Source organism: Ailuropoda melanoleuca, chromosome 9 (assembly GCF_002007445.2).
Source record: "Ailuropoda melanoleuca isolate Jingjing chromosome 9, ASM200744v2, whole genome shotgun sequence".
Lineage (NCBI taxonomy): Eukaryota > Metazoa > Chordata > Mammalia > Carnivora > Ursidae > Ailuropoda > Ailuropoda melanoleuca.
The window spans coordinates 27616015-27639373 of record NC_048226.1 but is presented as its reverse complement, the minus strand read 5'-3'; the positions used below and the strand labels follow the sequence as shown (position 1 = coordinate 27639373).

Here is a 23359-nt window from a genome sequence, read left to right as displayed (position 1 = left end):
TTGAAATAGCTTTAGGAGAATAGGTATTATTTCCTCTTTGAATGTTTGGTAGAATTCCCCAGGAAAACCACCCGGGCCTGGAGTTTTGTTGTTTGGAAGGTTGTTTATCACTGACTCAATCTCTTCATAATTCATTGGCCTGTTTAAGAAATCAGTTTCTTCCTGTTTCAGTCTTGGTAGTTTATAAGTTTCCAGGAAGGCCTCCATCTCTTCCAGATTGCTTAATTTATTGGCATAAAGCTGTTGATAAAAATTTCTAATAATCCTTCCAATTTCAATGCTGTTGGTCATGACCTCTCCTTTTTCATTGATAATTTTATTAATTTCAGTCCTTTCTCTTTTCTTTTGGATAAGTCTTGCCAGTGGTCTATCAATTTTATGGATTCTCTCAAAGAACCAGCTTCTAGTCCTGTTGATCTGCTCTACTGTACTTTTGGTTTCTAATTCATTGATTTCTGCTCTAATCTTGGTCAACTGCTTCCTTGTGAGTGGGTTAGGCCTGTCCCTCTGTTGCTGTTCCACCTGATGGATAAATAAAAACCGTGCAAATTACTTTTTACTGGCTTTCCAAGTATTTCATTTATTTGCTTCAAGTAACCTATTATTACTTATGTAGGTTTTTTCTATTCGTAGACTCATCTTTCCCTGCAACTGACTGTTTTCTTAAAATAAATGCTAAGAAGTAAAATTTCTAGGTCAGAAGAATACGCATTAAGTGTTTTTGTCCATATTGCCAAATTGACCTACACAAAGATTACCTATGAGTAATCATAGGTTTACACAATATTATATAGCATCATTCTTTTGAGCCTTCATATATTAAGAACAGTAGGCACGTGTACAGAGCGACAGCTGTGTGAAGAGGCAGCAAAAGGTCAGCCATCTGAAAACCAAAGAGAGTCCACAGAGGAGTTCAACATTGTCAGCCCCTTGATCTTGGACTTTAAGCCTTCAGAACCTTGCTGAGATGTGGTTGGAATGCACTAAAATATTACCAACCATCCTGTGCTATGAAGTGGAAGCGCAGTGCCACAGATGATGCTTCTACTTGTTTGGAGCAGTGTTAATTCCTTGGGGTAGGACTCTGTTTACAAGATCTTAGTTCTGTACTATAGAGCTGATTGTGTCGTTGAGCAGATGACGATATAGGTTCCTGCCAACTTCAGTCCTCCTCACAAGAAGACCAGCTAACAACTGTCCATAGATAAGACACCTGTGAAAATACCAGAAATTAAGGTTGGGTGAGACTGAAGTACCCTCCCTGAACCTCAGAGACCAAGAAGAACTGCATTAGAAGGGTAAAAGGAAGAGCTAACACTCTGACCACATCACCCCTTCCCCCAGGCTGGCACAGTGCTACACTGAGAGGGTCCCTCTAAGCCTGTAGTTTCTCCAGTGCAAAAAGAGAGCCCAAAGTGAATATCCCTCTCCCTTGGGTTGTGGGACACTCCCTAGGAGGCCCACTTGGGTTTTGCCTCATGAGGACCACTGGGAAATCTTCAGGATCACTGGGGGAATCTGCAAGGCTCAACCACATGGCGGGGGTGGGGGTGGGGGACTGCCAGCAATCAGCTCTCAAATACTGGTGGACTGCATTCCTGAGCAGAAATCTCAGATAGCATTTCTGCCCATTCACAGAGCTAAACCAATAGTCCCATCAAGGCAAGGAGCTTGTTTGGCAGTTCTGCCTGATTCGGTTCCTCAGTCACCAGGTTGTACTGGCTGTAGAGCCTGTTCTATAGGCCCACTTGAGCAGGAAGCAAATCCCTGCCCAGCTGCTCAGCATTATCTCGGGTCTTGACCAGCCAAAGAACCCCAGCAGCCATGTAGCCCATCCTACAGCTATGCTCAGGCAGGTAGCCAAGCCAGCATCTAACCCAACTGTTGATGATAGTTTCTTGCCCCTCACATAACCAGGAAGCCTGAACAGTGACCCTGGGAAACCTCAAAGCATAGCCTATAGCCCCACCCAACTCTGAGATATACCTGGGAGCCCCTCACAACCAGAGAACCCAGGGGGCATACTTGCCCAGCATCAGAGTCCAGCCAGCAGCCCTCTGAAGTCCAGCCTGCAATCCCATTCAACATCAAGGCACAGCCTTTCAAAATATGGAAAGAAAAAACTGTCAACCAAGAATGCTGTATCTGGTAATGCTGTCCTTCAGAAATGAAGAATAAAGCCTTTCCTAAACAAACAAAAGCTGAAGAAGTTCACCACCATTAGACCTGCCTTACAAGAAATGCTAAAGGGCATTCTTCAAGCTGAAACAAAAGGAGGGTAACAACAAAAACACATGGATGTGTAATAGTCACTGGAAATAGCAAACATACAGGCAAAGTCTGAATGTCTGATACTGTAATGGTGGTGCACAATTCACTTACAACCCTAGTTTAAAGGTTAAAAACCAAATGTGTTAAAAGTAACCATAACTACAGTAATTTGTTATTGGATACACACTATTAAAAAATATAAATTGTAACATCAGTAACCTAAAATGTGAGCAGGGGAGAAGTAAAATCATCAAGTTTCTATATGCTGTCAAACTTATCTGCATAAAGTGGGATGTAATAAATATATTTTATTTAGGCCTCTTGGTAACCACAAAGGAAAACCTGTAGTAGATACACAAAAAATTATTAAAAAGGAGTCAAATCACACCACTTCAAAGAGTCATCAGATCGCAAAGGAAGACAGCAAGAAAAGAAGCAAGGAATAAGGAAAGTACAAAACAATCAGAAAACAACAAAATAGCAATAGTAAGTCCTTACTTATTAATAATTACTTTAGGTGTAATTGAATTAAATTCTCTAATCAAAGCACACAGAGTGGCTGAATGGATAAAATAACAAGATCCAACCATATGCTTCCTACAAGAGACTCATTTTAGCATTAAGGACATACATAGAATGAAGGGGTGGAAAGAGGTATTTCAAGGAAATGGTAACTAAGAGAAAGCAGGGTAGCTATATTTATGTCAAACAAAATAGATTTTAAACTAAAAATATCAAAAGAGACAAAGAAGGTCTTTGTATAATGATAAAGGGGTCAGTCTAAAAAGATAGAATAGTGATAAATATTTATGTACTTAACTCTGGAGCACCTAAATATATAAAACAAATACTAATAGAACTAAAAGAAATAAACAATAATATGATAATAGTTATTGACTTTAATACCCCACTCCCAACAATAGACAGATCTTCCAGACAGAGAATCAATAAGGAAACAGCAGATTTAAACGCTATAGGCCAAAGGACCTAACACATATAGAACAGTCTCTCCAATAGCAGCAGAATATATATTCTTCTCAAGTGCACATGGAACATTTTCTTGGATGGATTATATATTAGGCCACAAAAGAAGTCTCAACAAATTTAAGAACATGGAATTTTTATCAAATACCTTTTCCTACCACAATGATATGAAACTAGAAGACAATAATGGGAGGAAAGCTGAAAAATTTACGTATACATGGAAATTAAACAGCACAGTCCTGAACAATCAATGGATCAAAGAAGAAATTTTTTTAACCTTTTTAAGACAAATGAAGATGGAAGCACAGGATGCCAAACCTTATGGGACACAGCATATATAATATATATTCAAACCTTTATAGATAGATAGATGGATAGATAGATAGATATCTTTATACAGAGGGAGATAGGTAGATAGATATCTTTCAGCTTATACATTGCAGTGGCAAAAGCTGCAGAGGGACTCATTTCAAATCTCAAGTGGTGAAATAAATGGAGAGGTCCATTTTCTGGAGCAGTCACAACAGCAGCATGTTTCCCAGGATGTATATTCTAAGAAGTCCACATTAAAGCTTTTCATCTTATATATGGTTAACAGTCTCAACATTATAATTTCAGCCTAACGATCACAGTGTAAAAGATATGTTGCTGCTGATGCCAACATCCATTGGCACATTCTACATTCTTCCCTCAAAACTGTGAAGTTAGCAAAAATGAATTTTTCTGCACTGATCCTTTAGAGCCATTTAGTTTCAGTATCTTGTTACACAATCATCTGAAGATTGCCAGAGCAGTGATTCAGGACACAAACAGTTTAGAAAAACATTGGTCAGACTCAGTAGGCACCATTGATGGCCCCCGGTAACCGAAGGAGACCACGCTCAGAAAGGACCACCTGCTCAATAGTGTTCATTATGGTTTGGTTTGGTTTTTCTATGCTGCTTCATTCATTCTGGAAGTCTTTTCCTCATTTCTGGCTATTTCAAGACTAGTACAGGAAATCTGGTTAAGCCATTTTCATCTCAAAACTAGGTGGTTTTAAAGTTTTGTGTGGTCATTATTAGTCTCAAGAATGGTCTGAGAAAATATTTTCCATTCTTGTTTAAAGAACTCATACCTCAGGGGCTCCTGGGTGCCTCGGTCTGTTAAGTTCCAACTCTTCGTTTCTGTCCAGGTCATGATCTCAAGGTTCTGAGATTCAAGCCCCACATCAGGCTCCATGCCCAGCTTAACATTCTCTCTCTCCTCCCTCTGCCCCTCCCCACCCCCCCCAAAAAACAACGACAACAGCTAATACCTCAGTAAGGACCCCAAAAAATGCCACGCAAGAGTGTATTTAGTGGAAAGGACACCTTATCAGGAATCAGAAGACCTTAGGAGATTGCATCTCTCCTGACTGGACTAGTACTTTACAATCCCTGAGCCTCAGTTTCCTCATCTATCAAATGGGAATAGTAATACCAACACCCACACAGTGAATATGGTTTTCTCCTACCCTACAGGTAGGACTATAAACTGATTCAAGGTTTTTTTTAATGTAATGGGCCTATATACATATCAAGAATTCTGAAAATCTGCATACTCTTTGGCTCTGTAATTCTACTTCTAGAAAGTAACTTGAAGTCTGGCAAGGATTTGTACACAAAATGTTCATCCCAACATGGTTTATAGTGATGGATACTGAAAACTGCCAGAAGCTCCAAAAATATTCCACTGGTAGAAAATTATTCACCCATTTAAAAAAATGATGTTCATGTATGCAGCCAGACCTCTAGAATCTAGATCATTTTACAGGAAATACATAGTTCAAGAAGATATGTACTGTATGGTGACTGATGTAATATAATAAAATATATTATTATAAAAAAAAGAAGATATGGTAAATGACACCACAGGGATATGAGCAGCAAAATTTAGATTGTGGTAAACTATAAAATAAGCAACCACGTTTTTTCAACAAATAAATTTGCAAAGGAAGAAAAGAGAGATAGAGGGGTAACAAAAAGATTAAGAAGAGACTGAGGAAGATATAGTAACCAATTATAATGTATGGTTCTTAGTTGGATCCTAATTTTTAAAAACTATTAAAAATGTTAAAATATTTATGGTACTTCTGGAAATTTGAATACTAGTTACTTGATGGTACTAAGGAATTATTGTTACTTTCAGATGTAATGCTATTGTGGTTGTTTTTTCAAGTTCTTATTTTTTAGAGATACAAACTAAAACATTTATGAATGAAATTATGTAATGACTTAGACTTGCTTATATATTATGCAAGATAGGTGTGGATGGGTAGGATTGGCCCTGGTTGATGGTTATCAGGGTTGGATGATAAATGCATGGGGGTTTGATATCCTAGTCTGTCTTTTTTTGTTGTTTATGTTAAAACTTTTCAATAATATAGTTTTTAAAGGTTTAAAATGTAATGCTTACAAAGATATTTTTCATGATATAGAAAATGCCTAAAATAGTTGAATAAAATTCAAATTAATGTCAGTCATATAGAGAAAAAAATCAAATAGAAAAAACAAAAGGAAACATATCAGACTGTGGTTGTCTTTTGTGAAATTATGGGCAACTTTCTGTTTTTTCCTGCTTTTCTTTGCTACATAAATCTTCATAATGAGCCTGTATTTTATAATCATAAAAAGTAAATTTTTACTTTCTATGGTTAGAACTCTTAGAAACTTAACTTGAAATAACTTAAGCAAAAAAGGCTAGTAAAGTGGGGGCANAGTCATATAGAGAAAAAAATCAAATAGAAAAAACAAAAGGAAACATATCAGACTGTGGTTGTCTTTTGTGAAATTATGGGCAACTTTCTGTTTTTTCCTGCTTTTCTTTGCTACATAAATCTTCATAATGAGCCTGTATTTTATAATCATAAAAAGTAAATTTTTACTTTCTATGGTTAGAACTCTTAGAAACTTAACTTGAAATAACTTAAGCAAAAAAGGCTAGTAAAGTGACTTCTGTAACTGGAAAGGTAGAGGTTTGGAGCTAGATGCTAAGACTCCAATTATACCATGCAGGCTTTGTCTGTTTTCTCACTTCTACTTGTCTCTTCTTGGCTTCATCCTATAAGCATATATTTGTGTAGCAAGTAAGTTGGCTACCAGCAAACCCCAGGTTCATATCTCTCAGTACAGAGAAAAGAGATTCATCCTGTGGTCATCTATTAATCCCACAGAAGGTCCTGATTGGTCCTTTTTATGTCATGTACCCATCCTAGAACATGTTATTATGGCCTCGCTAATGAATGCTTTGACTATCATGGAGTACATACTAACTTCTGCATTTGTAGGAGAGCACAGTATTTAAGAATCCCACCAGGGCTACATGGAATAGGAGAGGAGAATATGCTGGTTGGACAAAAACCAAAGCTCTATCTGTTCTCATGGGATTGTTAGGATAATTCATTGGGATGATTAATATAAAAACACCTTCTAAATTGAAAAGCTCTGTGCAAATGTAAGAGTCTGTTTTTGAGTCTGATTCTGTTAAATCAGAATATGATAAGATCCTCATTGTGTGCATATGTCAGTCTGTCGGTTTCCTTCATTATAAGAGAGTAATTCTGGTGGTCATCATTTCATACTTCCCAATTTTAAAACCTTAGGAGATGTTGAGTAGCCCAGGTGATTATATTTCCTAATATAAGAGGAGAAAAGGACCATTATATTGCACCTTCTAAGTAGTAAACTTGGAAGAAGCTCCAGACATGAATTATTCATCAGATTTTCCTTACTTTTACAAATAGGTGTATTGGTAAATGAATAGTGCTGGGGATTGTAGTGCACTTATGAGTAGAAGCATCAGTTCCTTTGCATTTATTGCTAAAAGTTAACATGTTGATTTTCAGAACTACTGTATTCAAAGTCCTGCCCCTATCATACATGTAAGTACAGAAACACTGAGGGGCGCCTGGGTGGCACAGCGGTTGGGCGTCTGCCTTCGGCTCAGGGCGTGATCCCGGCGTTATGGGATCGAGCCCCATATCAGGCTCTTCCGCTTTGAGCCTGCTTCTTCCTCTTCCACTCCCCCTGCTTGTGTTGCCTCTCTCGCTGGCTGTCTCTATCTCTGTCGAATAAATAAATAAAATCTTAAAAAAAAAACAAAAAGAAACACTGAATCGGTATAAAATCTAAGCTAAGACTGATTTGTCTACAAGATCATTTATAGTCTTGAAATACTATTTTCAATAATAGCTGCTTTGCAGACTAATAAAAGAGCTGCTATTTTTGGTCCAGTTTAATAAACAGCTCTGGAAAGCTGTTTAATGGGCTGAAAAGATGAAAGTGACTTCCTAAATGTTATTGTCAACTGTCAAGATGGGTACTTTTCATAACAGTAAGCAATTAGATTCTCACTGTTACACTCTTAATGGTGATAGAGTTTTGAAAAATAGAGAACCTACATTAGAAATTTAGGTTGTGATGGGTATTAAGAAGGGCATGTATTGCATGGAGCACTGGTTGTTATACACAAAACAATGAATCATGGAACACTACATCAAAAACTAAGGATGTACTGTATGGTGACTAACATAACATAATAAATTATTATTAAAAAAATTTAGGTTGTAACAAGAATATATCTGGGTAGCATCATCTTATTTTCTGAATACCTACATTCTAGTGAATTTGGCTCTCTGGTACTTTAAAAAGTATTGCTTTTCAAAAGTGTAGAGGTAATTATAAATCATTTCAACTATTGATAGACTTGTTAGACCACTAAAAAATGATCAGATAATCATTTTCACTCATCTTTCTTAAAGAATAGCATCAGAGAATCACTTACAGAAATAGCTGATTATTCAGGACTAAATCTAAGGATATTATTAGTTGAGATGCTTTACCCAAACCTGTGTTCTTTGCTTGTTGGAGGGTAGACCTAAGCCTGTGTTTTTAAAACTTATCTTTGAAGATCTTGCCAGCCCATGCAGACTGATAACACACGTTTCTCCCTACATCTAGCTACATGGTGAACATAGGTCTTATCAACAAGCTTCATGGCTGCTTCCTCTCAGTGCAAGGACCAGTGGATGAGAATCCCAAGATGGCCACATTTCTGCAGCAGGCCACAGAACTCTTACATGGCATGTGCATGCTGTGCCTTGCTGTCACCAGAAGGTAAGACTTCTACTTGATATCAATCTGGACTCAACTTTGGAAACCTCTCTTAAATTTTGCCCATCTTGGGGTCATTTCATAGGGATACAAGTGGTCGTCTTGGCCTCTTTTCTTCTTTGCCCTACCTTTGTTCTTACTGGTCTCCCATATTGGGACTAGCCTTGTATTTCTTGTTTTTCCCTGGCTACACGTGTAGCTCCTATCAGACTCTATTTTTTTTGTTGGTATCATACAGTTAACTGTCATGGCTGGAAGAGATCTTAGGGGTCATCCAGTTCTACTTCCCCTGAAATTCAGAGGAATCAAGTGATTCTCCTTGAGTTAGTGAGTCAGTAACAAAGCCTGCACCAGATCAAGCCAGACCCTCAGCACAATACAGCACAGCCTCATAGCGTCCATGACTGTGTTCACATGCTTTTATTTACAGCCTCCTAGGTTTGTTTATTTTCCTCTTTTGTCTCTTTCTCCAGGGTACCTTCATGAATAAGGGAAGGGAGCCATCCAAAAACAATAGCTCCCTGCAGTTACATATGACCTATGTGTAGGACAGACAACAATCAGGTGGAGGCCTGTGGTGTGGGTAGTGAAAGAATTCACCCAAGGCAGAACAAAGGAGATAAAAGTTTATTGAATATACTTCAGGGGAGTAGCAGGCAGGACAGCAAAGGAGAGACGGTCTGCCACGAGGCAGTGGGGGGGGGATGTAGGTAAGAAGGGGAAGTGAGGAGGTATGGGAACATATGGAATTTTCCGGTTTTGGTACCTGTGCCTGGTTGTAAGTAGCCCATTGGTCAGCTGGGGCTTATGAATATTCTGAGGTGGGTCGCCTAGTGGGCCTGTTTGTATTGGGGGGGGGGTTGGGGGTCACTGTGGACCCTCTACCTTAGTCAGGTTTCTGTTGCTCAAATTGGTTGCCCAAAAGCGGCCTCTACACAACTGCTGGCCTGGTTGGCTCGTTAGACCCTCACCCCATCCTGTGGACTGTCTTCAAAAGCAATAATTCTCTAGGAAGGGCAGAGAAAACCCCCATTATGTTCTTTTCTCTCCCCTCCCAGCAATTAAGAATCATTTGCAATAGTGATTGTGTTTCTGATAGGAATATGACATAGCCTTCAGGCATATTAAGAATATTCAGTAAAATAATTTTCTTACAATTAAATTCTAAACAGCATTGCATATATTTTTTTGCTGTAGCCCTTTTTATTTATATTTTATATACTTTTCAACATACCCAAAAGGAAAGAGTACGATAATGAACCCCTATAGTATCCATTGTCTAGCTCCAACTATTATCAATATTTTCCCAGTCTTATTTTATCCGCCCACTTACCCCCTGGGTGTTTGATTTCTTTTGTTGGATTTTTGTTTTGGGGGAGGGGAGTTATGGCTAGAGCATGTTAAAACAAATTTCAGGTATTCATTTCACTGAAGATACTTCAGCATGCGTCTCTGATGCCATTATCACAACTAGCATTATAATACTTTATAGAACGATAGAAACAATATCTAAAAATAATATTGTAGTGTACCCGGTCCATGTTCACCTTTCCCCACTGTCTCAGACATCTTTCTACCATAATTTCTTGGAACCAGAATCCAAATTTCAGGTGACATTTGGTTGTTATGTCTCTCAAGTCTCTTTCATTCTGTAAAAGTTCCCTTTCCCCTCTGCCTCTTTTTTTATGCCATTGATTTGTTAGAGAAGAATTATATGTTTTTTTAAGGATATGTTAAGAAGAAAGTTAAAACTAAAATAAAAGTTAAAAATTTGAAACTTCTGAGGTCTAGCTGCTTAAAAAAATATCCACCCATATTCAATGTACGCAGAATGCCTTTGACTATATTGAGAATATTTTAAAAGAGAGAATTTGCTTTCTAAAATGAACCTCCTTAATATTTTTTAGTCTGTTATACATAGGACCCCGAAACCCACCTGTTCTTCCTTATGTTAACCTCCCTTTACCCTCAGTCACATTTCTAGGAAGATTAAGACTACCTGAATGTCAGGGAGGCCAAGCACAACCTATATTCAGCGTTCTCTTCTAGAAATGCAGACAGAGCTGCCTTCCAGGGATTAGATGACAACTTAGGAAGTGGCTGTTCGTGGGTCCATAACCTGAATACGATCAGGTGGTACCACATCACAGAGGCTAGCAGCACTAACAGGGCTCCATCCAGGGCATTGGCACCTGCCAACTTGGGGTCTTGCCATGCTGCCCGGCTAGCTCCTGTGCAGTAGCGAGGCTGCTCCCTAGGAGGTGTCCTCTCACCCAGGAGACCCCTTCCTACAGTGGTTCTTTTGTATGCACAGCACTATAAACCTTCCAGCATCTCAAGTCTTTATCACCTGTACTCTTTCCTTAAATCCAGACGAATATCAGGCACGTAAGCGTTTCCATATGTGTTTGTTGTAGTTTGTGGGCTTCAGCTTTCACTTACACACGGATTAGTCGCCTGAAATCTGTGGAGCTCGAAAGAAGCTTAGAGGTCACTCACAGCACTTGCTTTTATAGGGAAGGCAACTGAGCCAAACTAACGAATTAGGATACAACATTCCTATTTCAGCGCTCTCACCTACACACTTGACTTCATGTAATTCAAAATGGCAGGAGCATATATTTCATTTCTTTGAAGATTTTCTTAGTTACATATGTGGAAAACAGGATCCCCTTCTCTTTAACACACACAGTCATGTCCTCTTCCAAAAGACATTGACTGAGCATCTGCCCTGTGCCAGACACCAACACAGGTACCCAAGACACTGCCCTCAGGGAGCCCAGAGCCTGGTCTGGGGTCAGACTATAAACTAACAGCTGCAGCAGAAGAGAGTGTTCACAGAGAAGGATGTAAAGCACTCCCACAGGAGGTCAAGAGAGGTTTCAATGGACTAAATCTTAAAGGACCCAGGAAGACAATAGAGGGAAGAATGTCACACAGAAAAGGGGCATAATACGTGCTCTGTATGTTATAGCAGATGTTATTGCTGTCTTTGGCCCCCCTGGAGGCCACCTGCCAACAGATTCCTGTATTTCTCTCTGCCTGAGGATATTCTCTGGACAAGTAGCTGTTTGCTACAAGTGCAGGGGAGTTAATACCTCTGGGAGTGACTCTCCAGCAATAAATGGGTGGATTATATCCCAGCTCCACTCACCCTCAGTGAGACTGCTCCAAGGTGTTCTGTACAGTCTGTCAGAGGGACGCCCGTGGTAAGCTATGCAGTAACACATCCTTGATCGGCTTTCTCCCTTCCCTCTTTCTGTCCTTGGCTTCCTCACAAGTAAATTACTTGCACCCATATCCCTGTTTCAGGGTCTGGTTTGGAGGCAACCCAAACCAAGAGACACAGACATACAAGATACTGTCTCATGCTCAGTTTGACGTAACCGTGCAATAGGATGACTGTGAAGAGTGACGGGAGGTGGAATAGTAAGTGAGCTCCATAGATGCTAGCTCCAGGAAGCCCAAAAGGGAGACAAGAGCTTGGTGTGCCACACTAGAGCTGTAGAAAGTCACGAAGTTGTTTAAGAGAGAGTAACAGGATGAGATTTCTGTTAAGTGAAAAGGCTAGAAAGGACTGGAATGGCATGAGCCTAGAGGCAGAAGGAATAGTGGAGAGGCTCTTGCAGGAACCAAGTGGGAAATGTTGAGGGCTGTGGGGACAGCGGAAATAGGAGCAAATGCATTAAGAGGTTACAGAATAAATGTAAGAGAGATGGCATAGAGGCTGGTGATGTGGGAGGTAGAAGGAAGGGAAGAACCTAAAATGGCTCCCAGGTTTCTGACTTGAAATTTGTGAGTGGTGGATGGTATCATCTCCAGATTAGGGAATATAAGTAGTTTTCCACAGAGGAAATATGCCTAAGGATTATCCAAGTAGACCAATGTCTTTGTGTATATGTATATTGTTCTTATGTACATATGCAACTGGATTTTAAATAAATCAGTGATTAATGCTTGGTGGTTTTTAAGAATTCTTAATCCATTTTTCCCACTATAATTTCCTTCTCCATCTTCAGTTACTCAACCAATTTCTATTAGTAGGCCTTGCTACAAAAGCAGATTATTCGGGGGGGGGGGGAAGGTCCAGGGGTTTCCTGCTTAATTTACCTAGGAAATTCTTAGCAGTATCAGTATCAGCCACTTCTGTGAATGAGGTGAAAGGACGATCCCTAATTGCTGCTCTCCTCGTCCTTCAGTCTTCAGCTCTTCCTGAACACCACCAACCACAAGAACACAGGGAGCTTTTCCTACCGCGTCAGATTAGTTTGCCTCTGATATTTACAAGACCATTTCAAACTACTTTCCCATTTCTTCATGGAAATTTTATTTGTAAACTATAAACTACAATAGCCTGTTGAAAGCAGTTTGTTACATATGTCAGAGTTTTTCTCTAGAAGGTCACAGCTGTGTCTGGGAAGAAAGGTAGTGTGGCTGTTGTTATATTCGAGTAATTGACATAATGCCTGTTTTGGCTATCAGGACAAGCCAACCAGAGCCAGAAAGTTGAGGAGAGCTTGTTGTCAAAGCTCTTTTATGACCAGCAGGGATAGAAAGACAAAGAGAAGCCAGAGAAGCCTTCAAAAATCGCTTCTTATGAGCTGGCAAGCCCTGAGATAATTAAGTACACTGATTAGCCCAGGGCTTTGGGTAAACACTGCAGTCTGCTGGTGGCCCGGGCTTTGTGGCAGTGATTACAGCAGGGCTGCCTTTGCTCTACTCTCCTATTGTGCCCTTAATCTTCTCATTTTTACCTAGGTTTTCTGAAAGACAATTTGGGTGTCAGGGATTATGTTATTAATCTTTGCTTCAGCATGGGGGGAGAAAAGACTGATGATTTTTGTACCAGGCCTGGTTTTGAACTTGCATTTAAGTAAAAATTGAAATTGTGATCTTCTGGTGAAAGGATTGATTTTATGTTAGAATTACTCCAGAATGTGAATCGAAGAACTTTTTGCAAGTTATGATTCTTAATCACTTAAGCAAAATTCAACCCTCTGTAATAGGACTTTCAGAAATGCTTATTTCTTTAGCCTTTACTGTTATCACTTTTCCATTCTTGGTCCTTTAAGTAGTAAAGAGAAAAGGGGATAGTTTTCAAATCTCAGGGCAACATCTCAACTGCCTTAATTGGCTGAGACTCATGGAGGCCCCCTGAAGGTGCTGACTCCTTAGCTGAACTAATAGGATCAGAACAGTAATGAGTGATTATAAATTGCAGCCAACACAGGCCTTTCACTTAGCAATCATTTCCTAGTCTATAACTGTACTAGGCACTATAGGGAGAGGGCCAGGAAGCAGTGGATCCACAGTGAAAGAGTTCACAGCCCTTATGGCCGCACAGAATAAGGAGAGGAGCTTATAAAACCTAGCTAATTCTGACTGGTCAGAGAAGACTGTTTTACATTCTAGAATATATTTACACAAAAAAGAGTTTATTGTTATATATATTTTCATATCCATAAACTACACTAACAAAGTGGTTCTAGCCAAGGTCCCTGGAAACCTGTGTCATAAAAAGATAAGAATGATTTATAATTTAGCTCATTAACTATGTAGATATAAATGAGTGCTTCTCAAGTGTTTAAGGGTGCTTGAAAACCATTTGTTCAGGCAAAGGTAAACTTTAACTCTGCCTGCCTGAATTATTCACTCATGCATTAAACAAATATTTATGTAGCACTTGCTCTGTGCCAGGCCCTGTGCTGAACTTGGGAGAAAGCAGAAATGACTCAGACATCACTTGTGTCCTAAAGGACCTTGTCAACCAGTAGAGGAAAGAAGACGCATATACCAAGACCCACGGTATAAGGCAGAGAGTGATACAGAGAATAGAAGATAACACATGGAAGCACTTAGCACACCGCCTGGCGCGTAGTACGTGCTTAATAAACATAGGCTACTGTTATTACATCATCACTGATGGAGGTAAAAGGAGGGAAAGACCACTCTTAGTTGTAGGAATTAGAGCAACTAAAATTTAATACAGGCCTTGAAAGACAGAAGGGGTTGGAACATATAGAACTGAGAGAAAGGCAGTTACAGAAAACAGGGGCGCCTGGGTGGCACAGCGGTTGGGCATCTGCCTTCGTCTCAGGGCGTGATCCCGGCATTATGGGATCGAGCCCCACATCAGGCTCCTGCACTATGAGCCTGCTTCTTCCTCTCCCACTCCCCCTGCTTGTGTTCCCTCTCGCTGGCTGTCTCTATCTCTGTCAAATAAATAAATAAAATCTTTAAAAAAAAAAAAAAAACAGCTCAAGCTGACATCGTGGCAGAGACCTATGAAGAACCGATGGCGTGCTTCCTTGAGCTGCGTTGTGAGATGTCTGTAGTGGTGATTTTAGTGCCTCCCAGGTTGTTAGGAGGTTCAACTGAGATAATGAATGTAAAAGTACTGTGTGAGCTATATAAAATGACTTGCTGAGATGTGGCAGTGTGGTCATCAAGAGCCTTTGATCAGGAAAGACATGCTAAGAAGCATATTTTGAGAGCATTAATCAAGTATCAAGAATACCTGATGGAGAACATATTAGAGAGGAGGTAGAAAATGGGAGAGACGATTAACAATCAAGAAGCAAAAGGAATGAAAAAGAAATTTTTAAATCCTAAGTCTCTTTTTATGTATGATCTCATCAGACTCCAGACGTCATCATCTCTGTCTCATCTCTCTTCCTTCTACCCCAGATCTAATCTGTTGTCACATTTTGTTGACTGGAAGGAATCTTAATGTTACCTTAATCCAGTCTTCTCTTCATGTGTGAATCTCTTCAGTAGCCTCATCCAGTCTATATATGAATGTCTCTTTTGACAGGGAACTCATTACTTACTAAGGGAACTTATTCTGTCACTGTTAAGTTTTAATGAATGCCTAAAAAATCTCTCATACCCATCTGTAACCTGTTTCCCCACTTCTACCTTTTAGAACTAGTCCTAATTGCTCCTTGACAATTTACAGACTCTAATCCTGCTCTTTTCCCCGAACTCTTCTGGTCTCACCCTTCCACATATTTTCCTTTGCTTTTCTTCTCCTTGTTCCAATTACTATGGCTATATTACAAATCACCCCAAAACTTAGTGGCATAAAACAGCCATCTGCTGGGGAGCCTGGCTGGCTCAATATTAGAGCATGCAACTCTTGATCTCAGGGTCATGAGTTCAAGCCCCACATCGGGGGTGGAGATTACATTAAAAAATGAAATCTTTAAAAAAAAAAAAAGCCGTCTATTAATCTCACAGACTCTGTGTGTCAGGAATTTTGTCACGATACATAGAGAATGGCTTATCTTTGTTCCACAATATCCGAGCCTCGACTGGAAGAAGACTAGAAGTTGGAAGGCTAGCAGTTGAAGTCGTCTGAGTACTTATTCACACACATCTGTAGTTCATGTGGCTGTTAGCTGAGGATCTTTCCATCTGGTCGCTCTGCAGAGGCTAATTTGGGCTTCCTCACAGCATGGTGCCACGTTCCAAGAAGGAGCATCTTGACAAAGAGCCAGGTAGAAACCATATCACCTTTTATGAGCTAGCCTCAGAAGTTATGCAGCATGACTTCCACTGAATTCTCTTCATCAAGACCGTCACAACATCCCCCCAACTGCTTCAAAGGGAGGAGAAATAGACTTCACCTCTTCATGGGGAATATGAAGGTCCTAGAAGAGCGTGTAGGACCAGAAATATTGCCATAGCTGTGTTTGAAAAATACAATCTTCCACGTTCCAGCCTACCCTGAAGATAAATGTGTTTCCAATATCCTGTTCTCATCTGTCTTCTGTTCTCTCTGCAGTCTCATATCTGGTATTGTCACCCTGTCTCTTGACATCACTTTTGTTAACTTTTGAACCTTTTGTTGTCATTAGCCACTGTCCCTAGACAAAAGACTTTCTGAGATTGGGAGATAGGGAATGAAGTAAATGTAATAGGAGTCAGCAAGTAAAAGTAAAGGAAGTAACATTTGTTGAGCACCTTTTGTGTGTCCTGGGCTAAATGTTCATTGTAGAGGTATCTTCAGCAATCCTGCTCAGACCTTCCAAGGGAGCATGGCAGCCTCTAGAGTGATAAGGAGGAGTGACTACGTCATGCTTCAGATCTAGAGAGTGAGAAGGACACAAGAGCAGAAACTTCTGGGCTGCTTCTATATTCACAACTGCGATTAGTGCTTTCTGAAAGATCTGTCCCTGCTAGTAATAAAGACTTAGTTGACTTATAGGGACAGAACGATGACCACTTCATTGCTACAGTTCAACTTGTATGTCCACTATGTGTCTGGGACTGTGCCAGAGAAAGGGAGTTTTCTGGACCATACCCCACAGGACCAAAGTTTAGGGGCAGCCTTCAGTGACTGACCACTCCCAGAGGGGATAGGGTCCTACGAAGGCAGACTGTCAGTACATGTGGTGTAGGCTCACCAGGTTTAGAACAGCAAAATATATCCAGGATGCACTTTCAGTTGGACTCCCAGTGGCTCTAGGACTTTGGAGGGCAGGATCTCAAGAAGAAAACCTTTGTGTAGGGTTGTGTTGAAGAGCACAGGTTTGGAAGTCAGAAAAACGTGGTTGCAGTTGCTGCTCTCCTAACTCTGGGACCAGTGGCAGATATAGCTTCTCAAAGCCTGTTTCCTCACATTGTAAAAGTGAATCCGATAATTCTTCCCTCACAGGCTTAGATAAGGAAGGGGCAAATGGGAACTAACACATCTGTCTCTTGCCTAAGTTGCTGTTTTCAATATATGTTTATTGTACCCCACCTTTTTCCAAACAGATTTGAGAGAGATTACAGTATAAGTGGTTTTTTTCTTTAATGAAAAGAATTAGAACAAACGAAAATAGGAAAAAGTAAATCAAGGCAGGAGCAAGTGAAGTTAAGGCACAGATCATATTCACAACAAAGCCCTGATGGAATTCCTCTTGGAATTCCTACTGGCAGTTTCTACCAAGAAGTTATATTTAATATGTCAGATTCTAAAGCTTATTGGCTTTCACCCAAAGTTGGCTGTTCCTCTTCACTACCTTATTCTGCTCATGATTCCTGTCATCTCACCAGATTTTAAGACCTAAAACCTTAGTTATCTCTAACTTCTGTCTCCCAGAATCCTTTTCAGTCCTATCCGATATAATCAAAGGGATGCTTGCCTTAGAAATATGAGATGGAACCTACTAGTTATACCTCTTACTTAATATTTGTCTACTGCTAATTCATTAGTTCTCTTGTCCTGTGTATTTGTTTTATGTCTTCAACTAAGAAGATTTCCCTAAGGAAAGACACTAAATGTCCTAGCAGTTCCCCTTGAGGCACCTAGCACCAGCCAAAAACAAAATAAAAAGGAAATAGCTTATGACTGGCAGAGTTGGCAAACACCGTGTGTATCATTAACCTACACCAGGGCCCCATTTCCTGTGCCTGCTCTCCACATAGAAAGAAGGGCTGCCCACATCTCGTGTTGTTCTTCCTCTGAGGTAAGAAGGAAACATCCAAGGCCCTCATTCCTTGGTCAGGAATGAGACTAATTCTTCCTCACTTCCTTCCATCGCTTTATTTATTCATTCTTTTATTTATTCTTTATTCATTCATGTATTTCTTTATTCTTTGTTCATTCATTTATTTATTCCTTATTCATTACTAGTTATTGAGCAGTTGATATGTGCCAGACATTTGTCAAAGCATTAGGGATGTAGTAGTAAACAAAATACCTACACTTATGGAACTATAATCTAACAGGAGAAAAAGACAATAAACCAATAGACAAATTAGGTAATATGAGTTAGTGATGGCAATATGAGAAAATAAAGCAGGGTAATACAGCACAGTGGCTTGGAGACGGAGTGGTTAGGGAAGGCCTCTCTGGGGAGATGACGCGAAGCTAAGGAAGCAACCATGTAAAGATCCAAGGGAAGAATATTGTAGTTGAGAAGAATGCTAAGTTGATGACTCCCAAATATCTGAGGTGGGTGTGTTCCAGAAACAGAGAAGGCAGAATACTAGAATGTGATGAGCAAGAAAGAAAGTGCTAGATGAAGTCAGAGAAGTAAGGGCCAGGAGATGAGGACAGAGAGAGTAGAAGTTTGGGTTTTATTCTAGGTATGATGCCATGTGAGGATTTTAAGCCAGAGAGTGGCATGATCTGATTACTTAAAAAGTAAAAAGAGGGGCGCCTGGGTGGCACAGCGGTTGAGCGTCTGCCTTCGGCTCAGGGCGTGATCCCAGCGTTTGTGGGATCGAGCCCCACATCAGGCTCCTCTGCTATGAGCCTGCTTCTTCCTCTTCCACTCCCCCTGCCTGTGTTCCCTCTCTCGCTGGCTGTCTCTATCTCTGTCGAATAAATAAATAAAATCTTAAAAAAAAAAAAAAAGTAAAAAGAGCATCTGTTTACTCTGTGAGGAATGGATTAGAGGTGCAAGAAGGGAAGCAGGAAAGATTGGTTAGGAGGCTAGTGCAGTCATTGTGCAGCCCCGATGTGACAGTTTTTCCTTTCAGTTACTCACTCAGCAGAAGCAATTGTCTTCATTTGGACACGCAGCAGAGCCTCTGGCAGAGCTCCTTCAGCCTCACTGCCAAATTCTGAAGATAGGAGAAGCCAAAACATCAGCAAAAATAGCCAAAATCAGCACAAGGCCCTTGGCTACTCACAGTGACTATGAGAAAGCTGAAGTTAGGGGGTCAGAAGTGTCCCATCGGAGAGGCCTGTTTGGACAGCAGCCCTAGCCCACAGTTCCAAGATCCAGAACTAGATCCTGTCATCAGTCACCCAGAGCTGCTTGCATGCTCACCTCCTGGTCTCCTCCCTGACACTTCTTCCTTCCACGTTGAGTTGTCCCAGACTATCTTGAGGCCATCACCTCTGTATCTACCACTTGCTTGGGCCTCTGTTCAGACCTCTGCCGGAGCCCAGTTTCTTCTTAGTGGCCTCACCCTCTACTTCCTGTTCCCATTGGTGCCCCCCTGGTCTTCCTCTTTCTCCAGCCTCTTCCAGGTTATCAATTCCAAACAGCAGGAGTGTCCTTCTGTTTTCATCATCTATCATTTCTCTTCCCAGAAAGGTTTCTTTCTCAGAAGTTCCTCTTTGAGTTCAACTGAAACTCATCATCAAGCACTTTGGAAATCCTCCCAAATATTAGCCAGCCTCACCCTACTTGATAATCTTACTCTTTAATTGTCCCTATATTTTTTCTCTTCTCTAACCCAATGTCCAGATATCTTATAGTGCTTACATGTACATCTTTCCCACCTTCAGTTTTCTCCTCCCCTTACATCTCCACTAAGTCATCCACATTCCCTTCGTGGAGCTCCAAATTAGATCTGCATCAAACAAGCTATAGGGTGTGTGGGTATGGGGGTGGGAGGGGGTGGGGGTGGGTGCATGTGTGTGCGCATGTGTGTGTGCATGCAGGAGAGTATAATTTTCTTTTTTTTTTTTTTTTTTAAAGATTTTATTTATTTTTTTGACAGAGATAGAGACAGCCAGTGTGAGAGGGAACACAAGCAGGGGGAGTGGGAGAGGAAGAAGCAGGCTCCTAGCGGAGGAGCCTGACGTGGGGGCTCGATCCCATAACGCCGGGATCACGCCCTGAGCCGAAGGCAGACACTTAACCGCTGTGCCACCCAGGCGCCCCAGGAGAGTATAATTTTCGAAGTAGATTCACAGCTGTTACAACATCCCAGGACTGAACAGAATCTTACACATCGTCGTGTTCCATGCCCAGCTGAGGTTTGAGTACCCTCTGCCATTTGAGTGGATGTGATGCTCCACTTTTTCCAGAATAGGGAAGAATGTAATACCTTACCAATATCCCATTTAACTTTGGGGTGTTCTAATTCTTAGAAGGATTTTCATAAGTTTATCTGTTTTCAGGTAATGTTTCTTCTCTGGGGTCATAAATAACAATATAATACCTCTTCAGTTTGAAAATAACCTTTATGGCCTCCAGTTCTGAGATAAATTTCCCAATTCCTTCAAATGTTCCTCAGATGGCATTGTTTCCAGATACTTATACCACACAAGTCACTTTTCTAGGGAACTTTCTAATACATCAGTGTCCTGAATGTAGTATGGCACCCAGTGCTGGAGCCAGTGCTTCCAGGGTAGTGGAGCGTCGGGACTGAACATTTCTAGTTATGTACATTGTGTTCCTGTTAATTCAGTCAAAATTGAATTATATTCATTGGTGAACAAGCAACTGTCTCTCTTCATTTGAACTGTTAGGCAGCTAATTTGCTAAGCCTTTTTCCCCACTTACCACTGAGAGCTGTATTCCAATCCCCTGTAACATACCATCTTCGCATTCCAAATATATGCGGTTAGTTTTTATAAAAATCTAAAAATAGTGTTTAATAGTCATTTCTATAAATTTCATCCTTCTTTCCAAAGTTCTCATTTATTTTTAGACTTTTTTATTGATTACTTCCTTCTCCTTGAAACTATCCAATTTGCTTCTAGGACATCACACTTTCCTGGTTTTCCTCCTACCCCATTGGTTTCTATTTTTTAGTTTCCTTTGCTGATTTCTTCTTCTCTCCCCAATTTCTAAATGTTTGAGTATCCCAAGGTTCAATCTTCAAATCACTATCTATGCTCACTTACTAGATAGGCTCCTGGCTTTAAATACCATGTATGTGTTGATGACTCCCAAATGAAGATGAAGTCTCAGGAGATTTTAAAAGATAGATACCATTCAAAGTATCTTCTCCAACTATAACAGGATAAAGTTAGAAATCAATAACAGAAGTAAAACTAAAAAATCCACAAAGTTGTGGAAATCAAACAACACATTCTTAAACAACAGTGGATCAAGGAAAAAATCACAAGGGAAATTAGAAAATAGTTAATGATGAATGAAAATGAAAACACAATATATCAAAACTTACAAGACACAGTAAAAGCACTGCTGAGGGGGAAGTATATAGCTATAAACATTACATTAAAAAATAAATATCTCAAATCAACAGCCTAACTATACAGGGGCACCCGGGTGGCTCAGTTGGTTAAGAGTCTGCCTTTGGCTCAGGTCATGATCTCAGGGTCCTGAGATGGAGCCCCACATCAGACTCCTTGCTGAGCAGGGAGTCTGCCTCTCCCTCCTCCTCTGCCCCACCTTTCCCTCCCACTCATGCTCCATCTCTCTTTCTCCCACTCCCTCTCAAATAAATAAATAAAATCTTAAAAGAAAAAACCTAACTATATAACTTAAGGAACTAGGGAAAGAAGAACAAACTAAACTCAAAGCTAGCAGAGGAGGGAAATAATAAAGATTATAGCAGAGATCAATGAAATAGAGAATGAATTAACAATAGAGAAAATCAATGAAACCAAAGTTTGAATTTTTTGAAAAGAGCAACAGAATTGACAAAACCTTCAACTAGATGAACTAAAAAAAGAGAAGAATCAAATTACTAAACTCAGAAATGAAAATGGGATGCTCACTTTGGCAGCACATATACTAAAACTGGAACAATACAGAGGGGATTAGTATAGGCCCCTGCATGAGGATGAGACTCAAATTCTTGAGGTGTTCCATATTTTTAATCTACTTGAAATTTATTAAGAGAGTAGATTTTAAGCATTCTACTACCAAAAAAAAGATAACTATGTGAAGTAAATGGATGTATTATCTTGATTGTGAGAATCATTTCACAATGTATCCATATATCAAATCATCATTTTGTACACTTTAAATAAGTTATAATTTTGTTTGTCAATTATACCTCAATAAAGGCGAGGGAAGAAAAGAAAGTAGGAACATTACTATCAATTCTACAGAAAAAAAAAAGGATTATAAGAGAGTGCTATTAACAATGTATGCCAACAAATTGGATAACCTAGATGAAGTGGATAAATTTCTAGAAACAAAATACCTATGGAGACTAAATCAGAAAGAAATAGAAAATCTGAATAGACTTATAGAACTAGTAAGGAGATTGAATCAGTAATCAAAAATGTTCAAAGGAAAGCCCTGGACCTGATAGCTTCAGTTGTGAATTCTACCAAACACTTAAAGAACTAACACCAATCTTTCTCAAGCTTTGCTCAAAAATTGAAGGGGAGGGAATACTTTGTAACTCATTCTGTGAAGCCAGCATTACCCTGAAACCAAAGCCAGGCAAAGACACTACAAGAAGAGAAAATTATGCACTGATATCCCTTAAGAACATTGATGTAAAAATGTTCAACAAAACTACCAAGCCTAATTTAGCGGGCATAGTAAAAGGATTATACATCATAACCAACTGGGATTTATTCCTGCAATGCAAAAATGATTCAGCACATGAACATCAGTCATTGTAATTAGATCACATTAACAGAATGATGGAAACAAAAATCCATGATCATTTCAATTGATACAGAAAAAGCGTTTGACAAATTCAACACACTTTCATTATAAAAACATTTGAGGTGCCTGGGTGGCTCAGTCAGTTAAGCATCCGACTTGCTTTCAGCTCAGGTCATGATCTCAGGGTTGTAAGATCAAGTCCTGCATCAGGCTCCGTGGTCAGAGCAGAGTCTGTTTGAGAGATTCTCAGTCTCCCTCTCCCTCCCCTTTTGTTTCTCCCCCTGCTCATGCACATGCACACATTCTCTCTCTCCCTCTCAAATAAATAAATAAAATCCCTTTTTTTTTTTTAAAGATTTTATTTATTTATTCGACAGAGATAGAGACAGCCAGCGAGAGAGGGCACACAAGCAGGGGGAGTGGGAGAGGAAGAAGCAGGCTCATAGTGGAAGAGCCTGATGTGGGGCTCGATCCCATAACGCCAGGATCACGCCCTGAGCCGAAGGCAGATGCTTAACCGCTGTGCCACTCAGGCGCCCCTAAAATCCCTTTTTTTAAACATTTAAAAAACACTCAAAAAACTCAGAACAGAAGTACCTCCATGTAATAAAAACCATATATGCAAATCCCACAGGGAACATCATAGTGATGGTGAAAGACTAGAAGCTTTTCCTTTAAGATCAGGAACAAGGCAAGGATGCCCACTTC

At 40.0% G+C, this 23359-nt stretch overlaps 1 protein-coding gene and 1 non-coding gene across 5 annotated transcripts in view; both read left to right on the top strand.

The window, feature by feature from the left end:
* SCAPER (S-phase cyclin A associated protein in the ER) overlaps window positions 1–23359 on the top strand; it is a 490627-nt gene that overhangs the window by 421952 nt on the left and 45316 nt on the right. For 2 of the 4 annotated variants that reach the window (XM_034667999.1, XM_034667997.1), the window contains exons 25-26: window positions 7121–7156; window positions 8235–8390. In XM_034667999.1, coding sequence (XP_034523890.1) covers window positions 7121–7156; window positions 8235–8390 — 192 coding nt within the window. The remainder of the gene's footprint in view (window positions 1–7120; window positions 7157–8234; window positions 8391–23359) is intronic. The other 2 variants (XM_034668001.1, XM_034668000.1) reach the window with 1 other exon arrangement.
* On the top strand, window positions 21797–21904 carry LOC117803931. Its single transcript, XR_004628046.1, has one exon. It is a non-coding gene; the product is annotated as a U6 spliceosomal RNA (small nuclear RNA).